Source organism: Podarcis cretensis (assembly GCF_951804945.1).
Source record: "Podarcis cretensis genome assembly, chromosome: 6".
NCBI lineage: Eukaryota > Metazoa > Chordata > Lepidosauria > Squamata > Lacertidae > Podarcis > Podarcis cretensis.
Window position 1 is genome coordinate 45,133,795 of NC_137175.1, and position 16,920 is coordinate 45,150,714.

A 16,920-nucleotide genomic window follows, 5' to 3' on the forward strand; every position below is an offset into this window, starting at 1 on the left:
AAAAATGTGGAATACCTGCAGAAATTATTTCCCTTTAAATGGGTCACCTCCTCACTGAAATACTTAGGATTAAATATTTCTATTCAGTTTTCACAGTTGTATCAAACCATCTTTGCAACATTCTTGAATATGTCCGGAAAAATCCGGACGTGTAGTAACCCTAGACTGTCATGTGGTCCTGGCGGCCACTCCCAGTCACCAGTCTAGCTGCCGCATTCTGGATTAGTCACCTTCAAAGGTAGCCCTACGTAGCAGTCCAAATGGGAGATAACCAGAGCCTGCACCATTCTGGTGAGACAGTCTGTGGGCAGGTAGGGTCTCAGCTTGCGTACCAGATGGAGCTGGTAGACAGCTGCCCAGCTGTGAGTCCAAAATGACTCCCAGGCTGCACACCTGGTCCTTCAGGGGCACGGTTACCACATTCTGGACCAGGGAGTCCCCCACACCCTGTCCCCCCAAAACAGTACTTCTGTCTTGTCAGGATTCAACTTCAATCTGTTAGCCGCCATCCATCCTCCAACCACCTCCAGACACTCACACAGGACATTCACTGCCTTCACTGGTTCAGATTTGAAGGAGAGGTAGAGCACCCAGCCCAAATGATCACCGCACCACATTTTCTGTGTTTGTTTCAAACACTCCAAGCTTACATCATGGAAGAACAATTGAGAATATGGCAGAATTACTTTTCAGGTTTTATCTGGCATGGGAAAAGGCACTATATAAGAAATTCAAACATTATAAGGAAAACCAAAAAGTGGGGGAGCAGCAGTGCCAAATCTCTTCTACTATTATATTGCTTTACAATTGGCACAAAAGGTAAAATGGGGAAGGGCTTTTTTGATGTCAAGGTGAGCAACATTTGGTCATTTCTTATTCTCTGGAAGCTACTGCAGGATCTACAAAGCAAAGTAGAAGAGTGATTCTTAATAAAAACCTGGTTACAGCCAGTAAGCTATGGGACAGTAAGCTATGGGACACATGATATATGCATCTTTCTTCAGGGACATCACTGCTAAATTGTTTCTTATTGCATTCAGATGTTCATCAGAATTTTTTTTTCAACCAATCCTCATCCTAGGCTAAGGACGATTTTAAAAACTTTATAGACCTAAACCATTATCCTAACTTGCTATGTTTGCACAGATTACGACAGTCTTTAAAAAAACACAAAAGAACCAACAAATATTTTTATTCCCTGGTTTTCAGAACATTCAAATAACAAACATCAGCATAAAGCAGAAAGGCTACAACAATCTTCAACAGAAATTCCATTAACTTGATCGTTATACTTGCAATTCAAAGTCTTGTGCAGAAAAAGGACTTGCAAAGGTAACAAGTTACTAGGCCAGTAAGTTGATATGACTGTGGGGAACTTAGTCTACAGATGAATGATCTCGTAAACAACTTATATAAACAAATGGGAAAAAATTATATGAAAAGGAATTGCAGAAGGAGATTGAAGATGATACAGCAGAGCTGGCACATCCATGAGATGGGATAAAGTGCCCGCCTCAGGTGATGGAAGGGCAAGAGGTGGCACTCTGCCCACCCCAACACTTCTGCCACTGTCAAGAGGGAAGCATTTTGGTGTGTGGCATTGCCGTTTGTCCTCCCTGCCCACAAGGAAGAAGCTGACTGGGAAGGCTTGGAGAAGTGCTCCAGCTCCTGCCAAGTTTGTTGAGAGCCAAGGTGCAGCAGCAGTAGAAATGGTGAGGTGGAAACAAATTCTGTTCCACCTCAGGTGGCGAAACAGAATGGGCCTTTCCTGCCCAGATCACTTTGTGTAAATGTAAATGATCCTTTACATGCTGGAGGAGACTCTTGAGAGTCCCATGGACTGCAGGGGGGCCACTAGGGGCGCATTGGAAGATGGCCGACAATACCATCTCTCCGACCCACACGGGGTAATTAAGAGGCTGTTATGGGAGTAGGCAGCCTCCCTTGTTGCCCCAAGGAAATGGGGAACACTGCCCTTGCCTGCTGTGCCCATAAATCACCCCCTAATTCGAAAGAAGGGGGTGAGGGCCCTAGGCAGAATGCCCCCGTGTGGACCTCGGCTCTCCTGGACGCTGTCTCTGATCGCGCACTAGCTGCAGCAATTTGGAATAATTAATTACAAAAGAAGCAAATGCATATATTTCAAGTGAAGAAGGGGAGTGAAGTCTGCTAATTTAAGTGACCTCTGCGAAAGAAGACGACAGGCTGGAGAAACAGGAATATTTTACGATGAAGATACACCAAAGGCTGGGTATGTTGACAATGGGACTGAATGGGGGGACGGGACCTTTTTTACTTTCCTTCTATGTGATTTACAAGAACCCCTCCTCATTAGAATCGTCGGTTGAACTGACCCAAGCAGGATGATTAAGGTCTGTGTGGAGATAAACTTTAACCAAAAGTATGCTTTATGGAGATTGAGAAGCAATAAGAGCTTTTGGGAATGGCGCAGCAATTAATTCGGAGTCGCCATCTTGCCAAAGGATTTATAGCCGGGAGGAGGAATGGACTTGTTTTCAGACTGCATTCCTGGTGAATCTCCTCAGAGGTTTTGAGAAAGAAGGCAGATTGGTGAAGATTAATGATGCTAAGACTGTTTTGATGTATGGAAGTGTTGTTATATGGAAAACGTCTGGATATGGCTACTGGATAAAAAAATAAAAAATAAAAAAATATCCACGCAGGATTACAAACTGTTCTAACCAGCTTGTGGACACTATCAGAGGTCACAAAGAGAAAGGAAAAATATATGAAAATAACAACAAGAGATGTGGAAAAACAATAAGAAAGGACTGGATAGTACTGTGAACATCATAAGGTTAGATTTGTGGACATTAAAACAGCAGTAAGAAGCAAGAGGGACGCAGGTGGCGCTGTGGGTTAAAGCCTCAGCGCCTAGGGCTTGCCGATCGAAAGGTCGGCGGTTCGAATCCCTGCGGCGGGGTGCGCTCCCGCTGCTCGGTCCCAGCACCTGCCAACCTAGCAGTTCGAAAGCACCTCCGGGTGCAAGTAGATAAATAGGGACCGCTTACCAGCGGGAAGGTAAACGGCGTTTCCGTGTGCGGCTCTGGCTCTGGCTCTGGCTCTGGCTCTGGCTCTGGCCAGAGCAGCTTCGTCACGCTGGCCACGTGACCCGGAAGTGTCTCCGGACAGTGCTGGCCCCTGGCCTCTTAAGTGAGATGGGCGCACAACCCCAGAGTCTGTCAAGACTGGCCCGTACGGGCAGGGGTACCTTTACCTTTACCTTTAAGAAGCAAGAAGTTGATTGGATCCCCTTCGGAACTTGAAATATGGGTACCCCCCAACAAATATTTAAAATTCGGCTGTGTAATTTGGAATTTATGTAATTTGGTTTGACTTGATGTGATTGGTCGGTTAATAAAAAATTATTCTTGAAAAAAGAGAGTCCCATGGACTGCAAGAAGATCAAACCTATCCATTCTGAAGGAAATCAGCCCTGAGTGCTCACTGGAAGGACAGATCGTGAAGCTGAGGCTCCAATACTTTGGCCACCTCATGAGAAGAGAAGACACCCTGGAAAAGACCCTGATGCTGGGAAAGATTGAGGGCACAAGGAGAAGGGGACGACAGAGGACGAGATGGTTGGACAGTGTTCTCGAATCTACCAGCATGAGTAGCTTCCAAACTGTGGGAGGCAGTGGAAGACAGGAGTGCCAGGCGTGCTCTGGTCCATGAAGTCACAAAGAGACGGACACAACTAAATGACTAAACAACAACAAATCCATTCTTTCTTTCTTTTGAAATGTGTTTACCAATTAAGTACAGCTATATGGCTCAAAAATGGGCTTTCCTGGAGGAGATGCCTAGAACAAGTGGCATATGTTTATCATTGGAGGACATGGACTGAGATACTAAGATGCAGAAGTCTGGGAAATTGAGGCAAATTAATATTAACTGCATGGGTGACTTGTCCAAAGCACAAAGTGATTGCCATTATACACAAGGGTTTGAACCTTGGCTTCCCACATTTAAAACTAGCCCAGTCCACTGGCTCCACAGTTGGGGAGGGAGTGAAATAAACAAGCATACTGAATACCCATTCAGTATCTTTGTTTTTTTCACTCCCTCCCCAACTGTGGAGCCAGTGGATGACCTTGAAGGAAACTGAACAGAAAATACACAAGTGAAACATTGCCTCATTCCTGTGCCCAAAGACGTGTAGTCTCAATGCTTTGGACTGACTACTTGGTAAAAACTCCACTGAATTGGAGGGTTTTTCTCTTCATTTGCCCTTAAGAGTCCACTTTACTTCTTCGAAAAACCACAATGAGCCCTTTCAGCTGTTTATTCAGCTGATGACCGATAGCTTTCATTGCTCACTCTGATGGACAAATTTTATGTCACTTTACCCTGTGCTGGCTTTGGGATTGATAAGGATAGTTTTCCATGCTGATACGATAGAGCGGTGTAAATGGTGCCTGTTAATCTAATGTCCATGAAGGTCTTTAGCAGTGATTCCTGCACTGTATGGTTCCATCAGTGGGAAGAAAGGACAACAGAATTAAAAGAACATGGAAAGAGCCATGCTGGGTCAAACCAAAGGCCCATCTAGTACAGCCAGTGAGCAGCCTGTAAGCAGGGCCTGTGTGCACAGGGCTGTCCCTACTTGCAATGGCCAGCAACTGATAGACAGCAGCATAACTGAGTATATGGGGGGGGGGGCTCATTTAATTTCACTGCTCACAGATGGTGTAGTGACAATAAAGGTTTATTATTATTAATTATTATTATAACGCCTCTGAAATTAAAGGTAGAGCACATATATATTGCTGTAATTTTTTCCACATAGATCAGTTGTCCCACTTTACACTGAATCTCATTTGTTGTGCATTGAGTCATTTTTAGAATATCCTTCTGAAGCTCCCCATAACTTGCTTAGAATGTCAGCATTCTGAATACTTGGGTTTATCCACAAGCTTGGCTACTCCACAATTCACCCTTGACTCTAGATCATTTATGAAGACATTAAATAGTATCAGCCTCAGTGTAAGTCTTTGGTGGACCCTACTTCTTACTTCCTTCATTTGTGGAGATGGTTCACGGTATTTATTTGAATGCAACATTTCCTGGCCTTTAACCGGTTACCAGTCCAGAAGAGGAACTGAATCTTGAATATATATTTTTCTAGAATCCTTGATCTCAAAAGTCAGGCTGGATAAATCCCTACATTGATTAATCATTCAAATGTTTATTATTTTAATTGTTACTAGGAAACAGGAATATCATGAAAAATCTGTGGCAGACATAACCCATTTGGTGAACTGTTAAATATTGCAGTGGATCTGTCTGTCTGTCTGTCTGTCTGTCTGTCTGTCTGTCTGTCTGTCTATCATCTATCTATCTATCTATCTATCTATCTATCTATCATCTATCTATCTATCTATCTATCTATCATCTATCTATCTATCTATCTATCTATCTATCTATCTATCTATCTATCATCTATCTATCTATCATCTATCATCTATCTATCATCTATATCTATCTATCTATCTATCTATCTATCTATCTATCATCTATCTATCTATCTATCTATCTATCTGTCTATCTATCTATCTCTATCTATCTATCTATCTATCTATCTATCTATCTATCTGTCTATCTATCTAATCTATTATCAGTATATGCAAGTATACATATATACTCCCACATGCACAAACACTGAATCCCTTGATTTTTAGAAGAAACAATGGGATTGAGATGAAGTGAAATGAGGTGAAGAACAGTGATTGTTCCTTTCTCATTCTTGATAACCCCAATTTTTCCCTTGCTGTATCAGCACATGTATTGTTTCTTATCTAATCTTAATTGCTTTATATACACAATTATTACTTTTAATGGAAAGTCAATGAAAGGATAAAAAATAATAATCTTAGCATACCTGATTGTGTTGATAGTGGTTGGGTAGTAGGCTACAAGGAATGGCAATGCAAGCCAATAAGGTGTTTACATTTTTTTGGTTTGGGGGGGCATCTGTGGTATAAAAGCAAGGGCTGAAAAGTGAGACTTCAGACCACTTTCTTCTGAGGTCTACTAAGCTCATCAGGTGTTGTCGTGGGAGAAACCAAGCATCATGAAGTGGGTGCTCCTGGTTCTGGCTTGCTTCCAGCTGTCAGATGGACTAGTCAAGTGAGTGTTCTTACTCAGTTTAATACTATATATGAAACAGAACAGCATAGAGACCAATAAGATGCAAAAATTGCTAATCAGGTAGCATTAGAATTTTTGAACTTTCATGGTATAAGTCAGGAGTAAGGTAAAATTATATAGCACAGAGAATTAGATGAGAGTACAGGGATGAGTGAAGATGTGAGAATATTTTTCTCCACATGGTAAGGAGGAGCCATGTATAAAGGGTGTTTCATGTAATAATACTCACATACTCAGTAAACCTAATTTCTTCAGTTTGTTGAATGTGCATCCTTCCATCAACTGCCATAGAAAAACAACAAGTGAGCAAGGGGCAGTCTCAGCGCAGCAACAGGAACAAATATGGTGGTGGTTCTTTGTCATCCAAGTTGTGTGGGGTCCTTGAATGGCAAGTATCACTCTATTAATTATATATCTATGCTCTGCTTTTTAATTCCATATAGCGTCCTTCTGAAGAAGGGCAAGTCTATCCGAGAGGTGATGAAGGAGAAGGGTGTGCTGGAAGATTACCTGAAGAACCACAAACTTGACCCAGCCAAAAAGTACATTTTCAATGAGTACAATGTTGCTTATGAACCAATGGCGTACATGGATGTGAGTCTCCTGTCCGTTCTGAGTTAACTTGTCTTTGTATCTTTGATGTTCTCTTTAACAAGCCTATAATTTTCATCACTACAGCAGAATGCTATTAGGCTGAGAAACCACATGGAATGTAGCATTCTGTTTAAGGATGCATGAGTATTTCTAGGCTCAACCCTCATAACAGTTCAAGCCTTAATGTGAGTGCTGGGCCTGAGTGCTCACAAAAGACTTATAAGCACTCGAAATGTGCACCACTGCCTCCCCCTACCCCAGTGTGTGTAACTTACCTTTGGACCAGGGGAAGAAGGCAGCAGCAGAAGAGTTCACAGTGGGCCCTGTGGAGACCCAGCAGCATGGGATTCCACAATGATATAAGGCTGGAGAACTACCTAAGCATAGAAAAGATGCTATTTGCACAATTTCTGCTGGGAGTGATCACAACATCCCAATGTGTAATGCCAATGTGTGTGTGTCTTTTGAGAAATCCTAAGCCTTGGGAAATTGATCAGGTTGGGAGCTTTGAAAATTCACAGAATCACTCATTCCATGCAAATCACAGAGCTAAGTTCATGCCAGAATTCTTATGGAATTCACATTGTGAAATATTTTGGATAAATTAACGGGGAAAATTCGGAACCAACACGATCAGAGATTCACCGAGGACTGGAATAAATTTACAGAGTATATAAAAAATGTATGTGAGGAGCAATTAACGCTTGTTGGCTTTCAAGAAGCTCTGTGAAAATGATTGATAGAAATGTTGCTTAAAAGATATGATGAGATTAAGATTGTTAAAGCGCAATATAAATTTAAGAAATGTGAGTAATTGTGATAATATGGAAAATTGTCAGACAGGCTGAGGGAAGTCTAAAAGATGTATATGTTAGAAGTGGATGTTAAACATGGATGGAATGCATATTGGAAATTGAATAAAAATTAATTATATAAAAAAAGAATTCACATTGTGAAATATTTTATCCCCAGGCTTCTTACTATGGAGAAATCAGCATTGGAACACCACCTCAGAATTTCCTGGTGCTGTTTGACACTGGCTCTTCAAACTTGTGGGTGCCTTCTGTCTACTGCAACAGCCAGGCGTGCAGTAAGTCACCAATCCCCAACTGTTCAGAAGCTAGCTTTATTCATAAAAGGTAAAGGTACCCCTGACCATTAGGTCCAATTGCGGATGACTCTAGGGTTGTGGTGCTTATCTCGCTCTATAGGCTGAGGAGTTGGCGTTTGTCCGCAGACAGCTGCCAGGTCATGTGGCCATCATGACTAAGCTGCTTCTGGCAAACCAGAGCAGTGCACAGAAACACCGTTTACCTTCCCACCAGAGTGGTACCTATTTATCTACTTGCACTTTGATGTGCTTTCGAACCGCTAGGTTGGCAGGAGCAAGGACCGAACAACCACCAACCTTCTAATCGGCAAGCCCTAGGCTCTGTGGTTTAGACCACAGTGCCACCCGCGTCCAGCTTTATTCATAGCTACAGCTAAGCCAGCTGTGGTGTGATGGAGTACAGACAGAGCTTCAACAGAGCCTCACTGCCAAGAAACTGAATTTCTGTCATCCATGATGCCAAGCAAAGGCTTTTCTAACTGTACTACTACTTCTGCTGATGTTGTGCAACGTTTAGGGTATATCCTATGGAAGCTTTCAGCCTTTTATTATATTTCTCCCCACAGCTGGTCATTCAAGATTCAATCCCAGCCAGTCCTCCACCTACTCCACCAATGGACAGACCTTCTCCCTGCAGTATGGTAGCGGTAACCTTGATGGATTTTTTGGCTTTGACACCATGAGAGTAAGTGTCACTTGGTCTTTTGGGGGGAGGGTGAACTAGTCTAATGCTGCCAATGAATCACCGTCGAGCAAATCTGCTAATGCTGGGGTGGGGAACCATCCCTCTTAGCCATCATTGTCATGGTCTGGTTTACAGGTGATTGAAGTCCTGCTGAGGACGTCGGGACCAGGGGCAAGATGGCGGGGTGGGAGCAGGAAGTCCAGAAGCCAGGGTCTGAGGGTCAGGAAGCAAGGAATCATAAAGTCAAGGGTCTGAGGGTTGTGGAGCAAGGAGTCACAAAGTCAAGGGTTCGAGGATCAGGAAGCAAGAAGCCAAACGCAGCAAGGCAGGAAATGTGTTGCTGTGGCAAAGAGCCAAAGTGAAATGCTGACCTTATATCCCTTCCCGGCTCTTGCCACCAGGTGCAGCGAGTTACCAAGCGGCTTCACCTGTGTGGCCGTGCCTTGCCTCTCCAGAACAAACTGAGGAAGGCCCCAGTCCTGTGAAGCCCTACTGGTCACGTACTCCTGACAATCATAAGCTAAGGGATGATTCAGGGATGATGGGAATTGTGGTCCAACAATATCTGAAGGGCACCATGTTGGCTACCTCTGTTCTAGAAGCTCAAAAGCAGGCCACTAAGATGGTGGATGCCCTCTTTTGACAATTTATAATTCTTTTCATTCCTATCCTATCTATGGATTTTACGGTGACACTTTCACTTTGTCTCCTTTAGCTCCAGAACATTGTTGTCACTAAGCAAGAATTCGGCCTGAGTGAAAATGAACCTGGCTCCAACTTCGTTTATGCCCAGTTTGATGGCATCCTGGGCATGGCTTACCCTTCTCTTGCAGTTGGGGGTGCTACAACGGCCTTAGAGGGGATGTTGCAGCAAAACTTGCTTTCACAGCCAATCTTCAGCTTCTATCTGAGCTCGTAAGAAAGAGAAGCCATTTTCCCTTTAGCTTTAATGTCCCACACTCCTTTGCTTTTCATCCATCACAGCATAAATATAAATGGGTTGGATTTAGAATAAACTAATCATGCTTTACTGCCACAGAACTAGATGAGATTTCAGTTAGTCATGAAGGGATGGAATTTTCTGAAAATCTCAGTATTAAGCTTCTCCACACATAATTTTTCTAATTTCCTTCTCACTCCATGATTTTGATGAGAAGTAAGTTATTTCCCTGTGTGCTTCTGCTATAAATACAAACACTTCTCAAATGTTATATGCATGTTTATACACATTATTGTATGTGTTACTATACATGTTAATATTATGCATAGATGATATTCACTCCAGGTTTCCTAAAAAGGTAAAGGTACCCCTGCCCGTACGGGCCAGTCGTGTCCGACTCTAGGGTTGTGCGCCCATCTCACTTAAGAGGCCGGGGGCCAGCGCTGTCCAGAGACACTTCCGGGTCACGTGGCCAGTGTGACGAAGCTGCTCTGGCGAGCCAGCACCAGTGCAGCACACGGAAATGCCGTTTACCTTCCCGCTATAAAGCGGTACCTATTTATCTACTTGCACTTAAGGGTGCTTTCGAACTGCTAGGTGGGCAGGAGCTGGGACCGAAAGACAGGAGCTCACCCCGCCGCAGGGATTCAAACTGCTGACCATGCGATCAGCAAGTCCTAGGCACTGAGGTTTTACCCACAGTGCCACCCGCGTCCCGGGTGGTACATGTTAATATTATGCATAGATTATATTCACTCCAGGTTTCCTAAAGTAACCAGCAAAAAAACCATACATACAACAATGTACATGACTGTAGAAAAATGCATATATATTAATACTTATAAAATTATAGTGCAGAAACAACATATTGCATGGACTTGACTCTCCCACATATACATATTTTGGGGTATAATTTTGCAGGAAATGTTGTATACAGTCAGCCATTAAAAACCCCCAACAATGCACAAGAAATTCATATGTACAGTACTGTACTCTCACTGCGTATTTATGTCAGATCCTTAATTTTCCTTGAAGGGAATTTTGCATTTATACAACCCAAATGAGGGCCACCCCTTCACAGAATGTTCTTTGCTTTAAACATTCCAGAACAAATTATGAATGCCTAATCCTTTCTTTTTGTTTGTAGCCAACCAAGCTCTCAGTATGGCGGTGAGGTTGTCTTCGGGGGTGTAGACACTCGACTGTACTCCGGAGAGATCTATTGGGCTCCAGTCACCCAAGAACTTTATTGGCAGATTGGAATTCAAGAGTGAGTTGAAATTGTGAAAAAAATAATTCAAGAGCATTGGAGAATTCCCATAAATATCTGTATAGTGCTGTGCTTTTGAACTCATGGCGACACCTTTTTGGATTTGAGCCAGACTCTTCTAGAAGGAATGCAGATATAAACTGAAACTTATACATTGTTTCTCAAAGCATCATAGTGATTTCACCAAAGTAAATGATTGCACTGTCACTTTATGTTCAATAATATTCAGACTGCAGTGGATTAAAATTGAAGTCAGATGTGGCTTTGCTCATGAGTCTACAGCTATGTATTATTATGGCATCTGTGTATTCAGCATTTCCTCTCTGGGTTCTGCATGAACTAGCTACACATAGCTACAATCTAAAGTACACTGATGTCCCTAGGGAAGATTATTTCTTGAATATGTAAAATTGGACTGCAAGCCTAGATGTTTTGCATGCTGCAAGCTTATTAGGCTAGGTTTCTTTATCTCATGGAGATGTTGATTGGAGGATTAATAGTGCCAAGGAGGTGAACTGCATATAGCACTGGGTGGGAATTTATATTTATAACTTATACCCTCCCCTTCTATATCAAGAGGGCAGCTCACAAAGATTTAAAATATCTTACCATATTATAAAAACCTAAGTGTTATCATCACACTGCAATTCCCTCAGCTGCAGGTGGTGCTGTGAACTGCAGAATCATGAGAGGCAGTGGATGGGCAGCCCAGGCAAGCCATGGAGTGACAGCCCAAACAGGCCAGGGCAGCCCCTCAGTTGCTCCGGCTCCTCTGCCCACCAGCACCCAGATCCCTAGACCAGCTGGCACTGTTACTGTCCACCATCCTGCTTCGTGGTTGACCTTGGAATCTGCTGCTGCCATGGCTGATCCTCATGAAGAGTGGCAGAATGAGCAGCACAGGAAGGGAAAAGGTGGCTGGTTGGCACCATGAATTAGAAAGGGAAGCAGTGGATGGCTTTGGCAAGGGTGGTTGGTGGAGGCTGGGTGAATGTAGGTGAGGTTGGTCAGTGAAGTGAGCAGGGGTACAGCCCCTAGTAAAACATTGTTATACAACTTCCATCATATTAGATTTCAGGACAATCCACACCATGTTATGGTATAGTTATGCATTGACTGAGTACTAATCTATAGGAAAGCTATGATACACAAATGACAAACTAGGAAGACTGCAGGTAAGACTGGCTTGTTAAGAGTCAGCATGAGGTTTGTATCAGTATCAGCAAGGAATCAATGCACTCTTTTTGGTGCATAGAGAAGCACATGGCACCTCCTGGTCCTCCCACATCAGAACAGAAGGCAGTGAAAGGGAGGCATGAGCTTCACAGTAATAAATCTTTTTAAAGAAATTTAGTGGCCAGCAAGGACTTCATACATTTTTTTGCAGAGGATATAGGCAAGACTGCACATGAGAGGTATGGTGGGATTTTCAATGTGTTCCCTGTTCTTAGGTTTTCTATTGGGGGAAGAGCTACTGGATGGTGCAGCCAAGGTTGCCAAGCTATTGTGGACACTGGAACATCCCTCCTCACCGTTCCTCAGCAGTACATAGCGAGTTTTGCGCAGGCTGTGGGTGCTCAGCAAAATCAGTACGGAGAGGTAGGTGAAATTACATATTTTGAAGAGCTGGGAGGGTAACACAGGATGCAGGGTGATGTGGGATATAGCTGGCATATGCACAGTTTGTGTGGATGGCCTCAAAGTCACCAAGAATCCTGCCATTATAGAAGTAATTGATGCCTATGGAATGACTACATCTCAGTTCCATGCAGTCCTAGCTGTCCTCCTATAGGAGATTAACCAGTCATTGCATTCTTCCTTCACAGTATGCGGTTGCTTGCAGCAATGTTCAGAATTTGCCCACCATCTCCTTCAACATCAATGGGGTTTCCTTCCCTCTGCCCCCCAGTGCCTACATCCTCAATGTAAGTTTTAGAGATCTGGACATCATTAACTCATTTGTTTTCTTTTAGCATAAGAACCAATAGAAAGAATTAGAACTTAAGGTTCGGGACAGGAGAAGAAAGATAGGGCTTTCTCTTGAGTGGCATCTGTCTTTATAATAACTGGGCTAGCATCTTTATGGATCCTACTCACTTTCCCCTTTCTATTTATTGCTTTACAGAACAATGGCTACTGCACAGTGGGGATTGAGCCCACCTATCTGCCTTCCCAAAACGGACAGCCTCTCTGGATCCTGGGAGATGTCTTCCTCAGGAAGTACTATTCCGTCTATGACATGGGCAACAACAGGATTGGCTTTGCAGCTGCTGCCTAAGCTTCTTTGCTATTACACCTGAGTTGTATCTATTATAATGCCTTTCTTTTAAGATTCTGACTGAGATGAAAGGGGTAGTTTAAATGCTTGCCCTTATCTCTGTTACAATTTCTTTCTTTCCCTTTAAGCTTGTCTTGGACCATTCTCCTTGAACTATCTGCACTCTGGGGCCCTGGGTTTTTTTCTTTCTTGAATCACTGGCTGCTGTTATAATGATGTTTGTGGCAGATTGGATAATAAATGGTCAAACCTGAGATATTTGTGCTCAAGTCTGCTCAGCTACTGTTCTGCTATTTACAGAGAGCATTAAAGAGGACCACTCTTAGCTGGAATTTGTATACCTGGAATAAATCTTAGGCTAAATAACGGTAGCTCCTTTAAATGACACTGGCAGCCTCAGCTCACTGTTAATGTTTTGGAAAGGAGCAATGCCAAATGTTGCTCTTGTTATGGCAGCATTGCTCTTGGCTCCACAGATAAATGACACAGGGGATTGCTCAAGGCCATCCAGTCCACCCCACCAAAGACAGAGCCATCCACCCACACCACTTCCATAGGTAAATAGATGCTCTCGAGAGACAAGACCACAGTGTTTCCCAAAAAGAAGTCAGGTACACAGCAGGAGATCCTTACCGACTAGTATGCATTCATATTACCCATACACAGGACCCAAGCATGAACGTACACACACACAAACAAACAAACACACCTGACCTGTTATACTGACTCCTTTCCCTGAGTCAAACTGTTCCTTATTCATGCACAAAACCTCTCTGGGGATTTGAAGTAGTGTGCAATCCCTGTATACTCTACCCTGCCTTATTTCTGTGCAGTTCACACGTGTTTCTGAAGCAAGAGAACATAATGCAGTTTTCTAACCAAGGGTGGGAGGGGAAGTGGCAGAAGGCCAGGGACCCATTGATAAAGCCCCCTGGCACTGCCTCATAAATAAACAGGCTCAGGTGTAATGCCACCATGCTAGTGAGACATTACAATTTATCAATTCACAATGATATTACTGCCTAGGGCATTTTCCCACCAGAACAGCATTACTGAACCCTATGTTTCAGCAACATGAATCGTTGTAAGCTATTTAACAGATAGGTCACATGTGAGTTCCCTGCTTCAAGCAATATCTATTTCCTCCCAGCGCTGGCCATGTTTTAATAACTGGTTTTTCTAAGTAGTAATTATGCTACCTACACATATTTCCTAATGAGCCCAACAGAGATTATTTCCTACTAAGCTTATGATTATAGCCTGATTCTTCCCATGTTTTACTCTGAAATAAATTCCATCCACAGGACTCCTTCCCAAGTAGGTAAAGAATTTCAGTTTCCCCTCTTCAGATAAAAAGTTCAACACACACAGCAATTGCTGGACTGGGAACTGTAGGTGTAAATACACATGTGAGAATCAATACCCTGCAGCACATTGCTTTCAATGCACACACTTCCGCATTCCTACATTAGATGGGGATGCCCATTCATATGCACATCTGAATTTGCACCCTTTAAAAAGTCATGAACAGCAACCCATTGATTGTGTTCTCGGTCTCTAGCAAGTCATATGTGTGCAGAAATGTATTTAGCTTAGCAGATCCCTCTTGTTTGATTGGATTGGCAACTTGCAGACTCACTCAGCCCATACAGAAAGATACGTGACGGTGCACTGCAATATTGCCACCTAGTGGGCCTTGATCTAGTTGACCAGAACATAAGGGCAGTGGCTCATCTAAGCCAGTGTATTGTTCTCACAGTGCCCAACCAGATACCCATGGGAAGATGCAAACAGGACCTGAGCATGACATGATTCTCCCTTTCAGGGATATTCAGAAGCAAAGCAGAGCCATCCTGCCTAGTAGTCATTGTTAGTCCCATCCTCCATGAATTTGTCTAATCCTCTTTTAAAGCCATCCATGTTGGTGGTCATCACTGCCTCATGTGGGAGGGAGTTCCACAGTTTAACGATACACTGCATGAAGAAGTATTTTATTCTCTCTGTCCTGAATCTTCCAACATTCAGCTTCATTTTATGTCCCTGAGTTCTGGTGTTACAAGAGAGTGAGCTAAACTTTTCTCTAACCACTTTCTTCATACCACACACAATTTTATAAACTTTTATCATGCCACATCTTGCATGCCTTTCCCCTAACCTAAAAAGCCCCAAATGATGTAGCTTTAAAAAGCGGGTTTTTGTGGGCAAAGCTCCAGGGCAAAAAAAGAGAGAGCACTTAGCCACTGAGCTTTAAAGTGTGGACCTGTGTCTAGAAAGCACAGGGCCAAATGTTAAGTGTCAATAAGCTCTTACATCTCACACCCCTTTTTTGGTATGTATTTTGAATATGGTGTAGTAGATACTGCAACAACCAGTTGTTAATATTTCCTACCTGATTCTTTGGGAACCATAGGCTAACCTGATACACATTCATTTTTTAAAAAATGTATCCCACAAAACCACCTAATTTAGGTTCTTGTGATAGCTGTCTCAGTGGTGGTGGTGTGTGGCTAGGCTACTGTGAGAACAGGATGCTAGACTTAATGGACCATTGACCTGATCCAGCAGACACTTTGAAATATACTCAGAGTCGAGTGTGAATTTCATGCTCTTTAATCAGCTCGTAGTAGCAATGAATGAATCTTTCCCCAAAACGTCTAGCTATATATACATTATTTACACAATGGGCCCCGTGTGACTGGCTAATTCTGGGCTGCTCCTGTAGGCCAATCAGGTTGCGGATTCACTTCCTCCAGTAGCCTGATTGGCTGCTCCTGCATGTGCTGAGCCCGGGGGTAACCCGTGAAATACGGTCCAGGACCGGTCCAGAATCTGAAGGTTCCTCTGGGAGTCAGTCCGACAGGGCCAAGGTAGAACACGAGGCAGGAAACCAGGCAAGGACGGGTACAGGATCTCAGGAAGGATCTAGCATACAGCAATGTTGCTCCTGTAACCTGGGGTGGGGTCTGACAGCCTTTTAGCTTTGTCAGGGTAGCAGCCGGTCCTGATCCCCCAGCGACTCACCTCCCTGTTTCACTGGAAGGCGAGCACTCCTCCTGCGAGTACTCAGGTCTCTCCTTCTCTCAGACCTGAGTCTTTGCAGCTCGACCGGTAGTGGAGCAGCTGTAAGTGATGGCCCAGCTGAAGGCAATGAGGTAATCACCGCATCTGGAGCCAGGGCAGGCTCAGGCCCCTGACTTGGCCCAGCTGGTGTTTGTTGCAGGGGAACCTGTGCAGACTGAGTCTCCTCTGGTTCGGAGTCCGAGCCCGAGTCCCAGGCCATCACACTGCAGGCCAATCAGGTCACTGATTCACTTCCACCTGGAGCTGAATTGGGTGGCTCTTGCGGACCAATCAGACTGCTGCATTCTGGATCCTATTGTTCTAGGATTCAGCTCAGTAAATAGCACACTTCTTATGTTATTATGGGGAAGAGCGAAGCAACTGGCTAGTGTTACTGTGTTACTACTAGGTGGTGAGCGGGAGGGCATCATTCACATTTTGAGAGCCAGACCACCTTCTTCTTGCATCATATCCATTGAATCCTGGAGGTCAAAATAGGCTCCAGGATTGAACCCTGATTCAGATTAAGCACAGATAACAACTGCTATTATTTAAGCAACTGATTCCCCATTAGGCACACACCACCTCTTTTCTTCCAACTTTTGGTGTATTATTATTTCCTACTATTAGCTGGTTGGCAATTTAACTGTGAGGTCTCCCACAAATCTCTGGAATGTCTCCATCCCTCATTTGAGAGGTGAGCCACGGATTTAAACAACACTGAGTCACACTTTAGGGTTTCAAAGCTTCTCCAGGTGTCTCAGTTACTGGCACGGGTAGGCATTCATGTACCTTTGATGCTTTTGACGTT

The 16,920-nt window shown here is 43.6% G+C and overlaps 1 protein-coding gene across 1 annotated transcript; it reads left to right on the forward strand.

Annotated features, from left to right (window-relative positions):
• Positions 1 to 5,996: 5,996 nt before the first annotated feature.
• LOC307218545 (gastricsin-like) lies at positions 5,997 to 13,303 on the forward strand. The gene is made up of 9 exons (XM_079980907.1): positions 5,997 to 6,150; positions 6,615 to 6,765; positions 7,738 to 7,855; positions 8,443 to 8,561; positions 9,277 to 9,476; positions 10,649 to 10,771; positions 12,223 to 12,370; positions 12,598 to 12,696; positions 12,897 to 13,303. Exons 1-9 carry the CDS (start codon positions 6,095 to 6,097, stop codon positions 13,047 to 13,049), a joined length of 1,167 nt encoding a protein of 388 aa, XP_079837033.1. The 5' UTR covers positions 5,997 to 6,094; the 3' UTR covers positions 13,050 to 13,303.
• The last annotated feature ends 3,617 nt before the right edge of the window (positions 13,304 to 16,920 follow it).

Coding starts and splice junctions, on each gene's coding strand:
- LOC307218545 (XM_079980907.1), top strand. CDS start 6,095: ATGAAGTGGGTGCTCCTGGTTCTGGCTTGCTTCCAGCTGTCAGATGGA. Junction 10,772..12,222: donor TGGCAGATTGGAATTCAAGA/GTGAGTTGAAAT, acceptor CCCTGTTCTTAG/GTTTTCTATTGGGGGAAGAG. Junction 12,371..12,597: donor AGCAAAATCAGTACGGAGAG/GTAGGTGAAATT, acceptor CTTCCTTCACAG/TATGCGGTTGCTTGCAGCAA.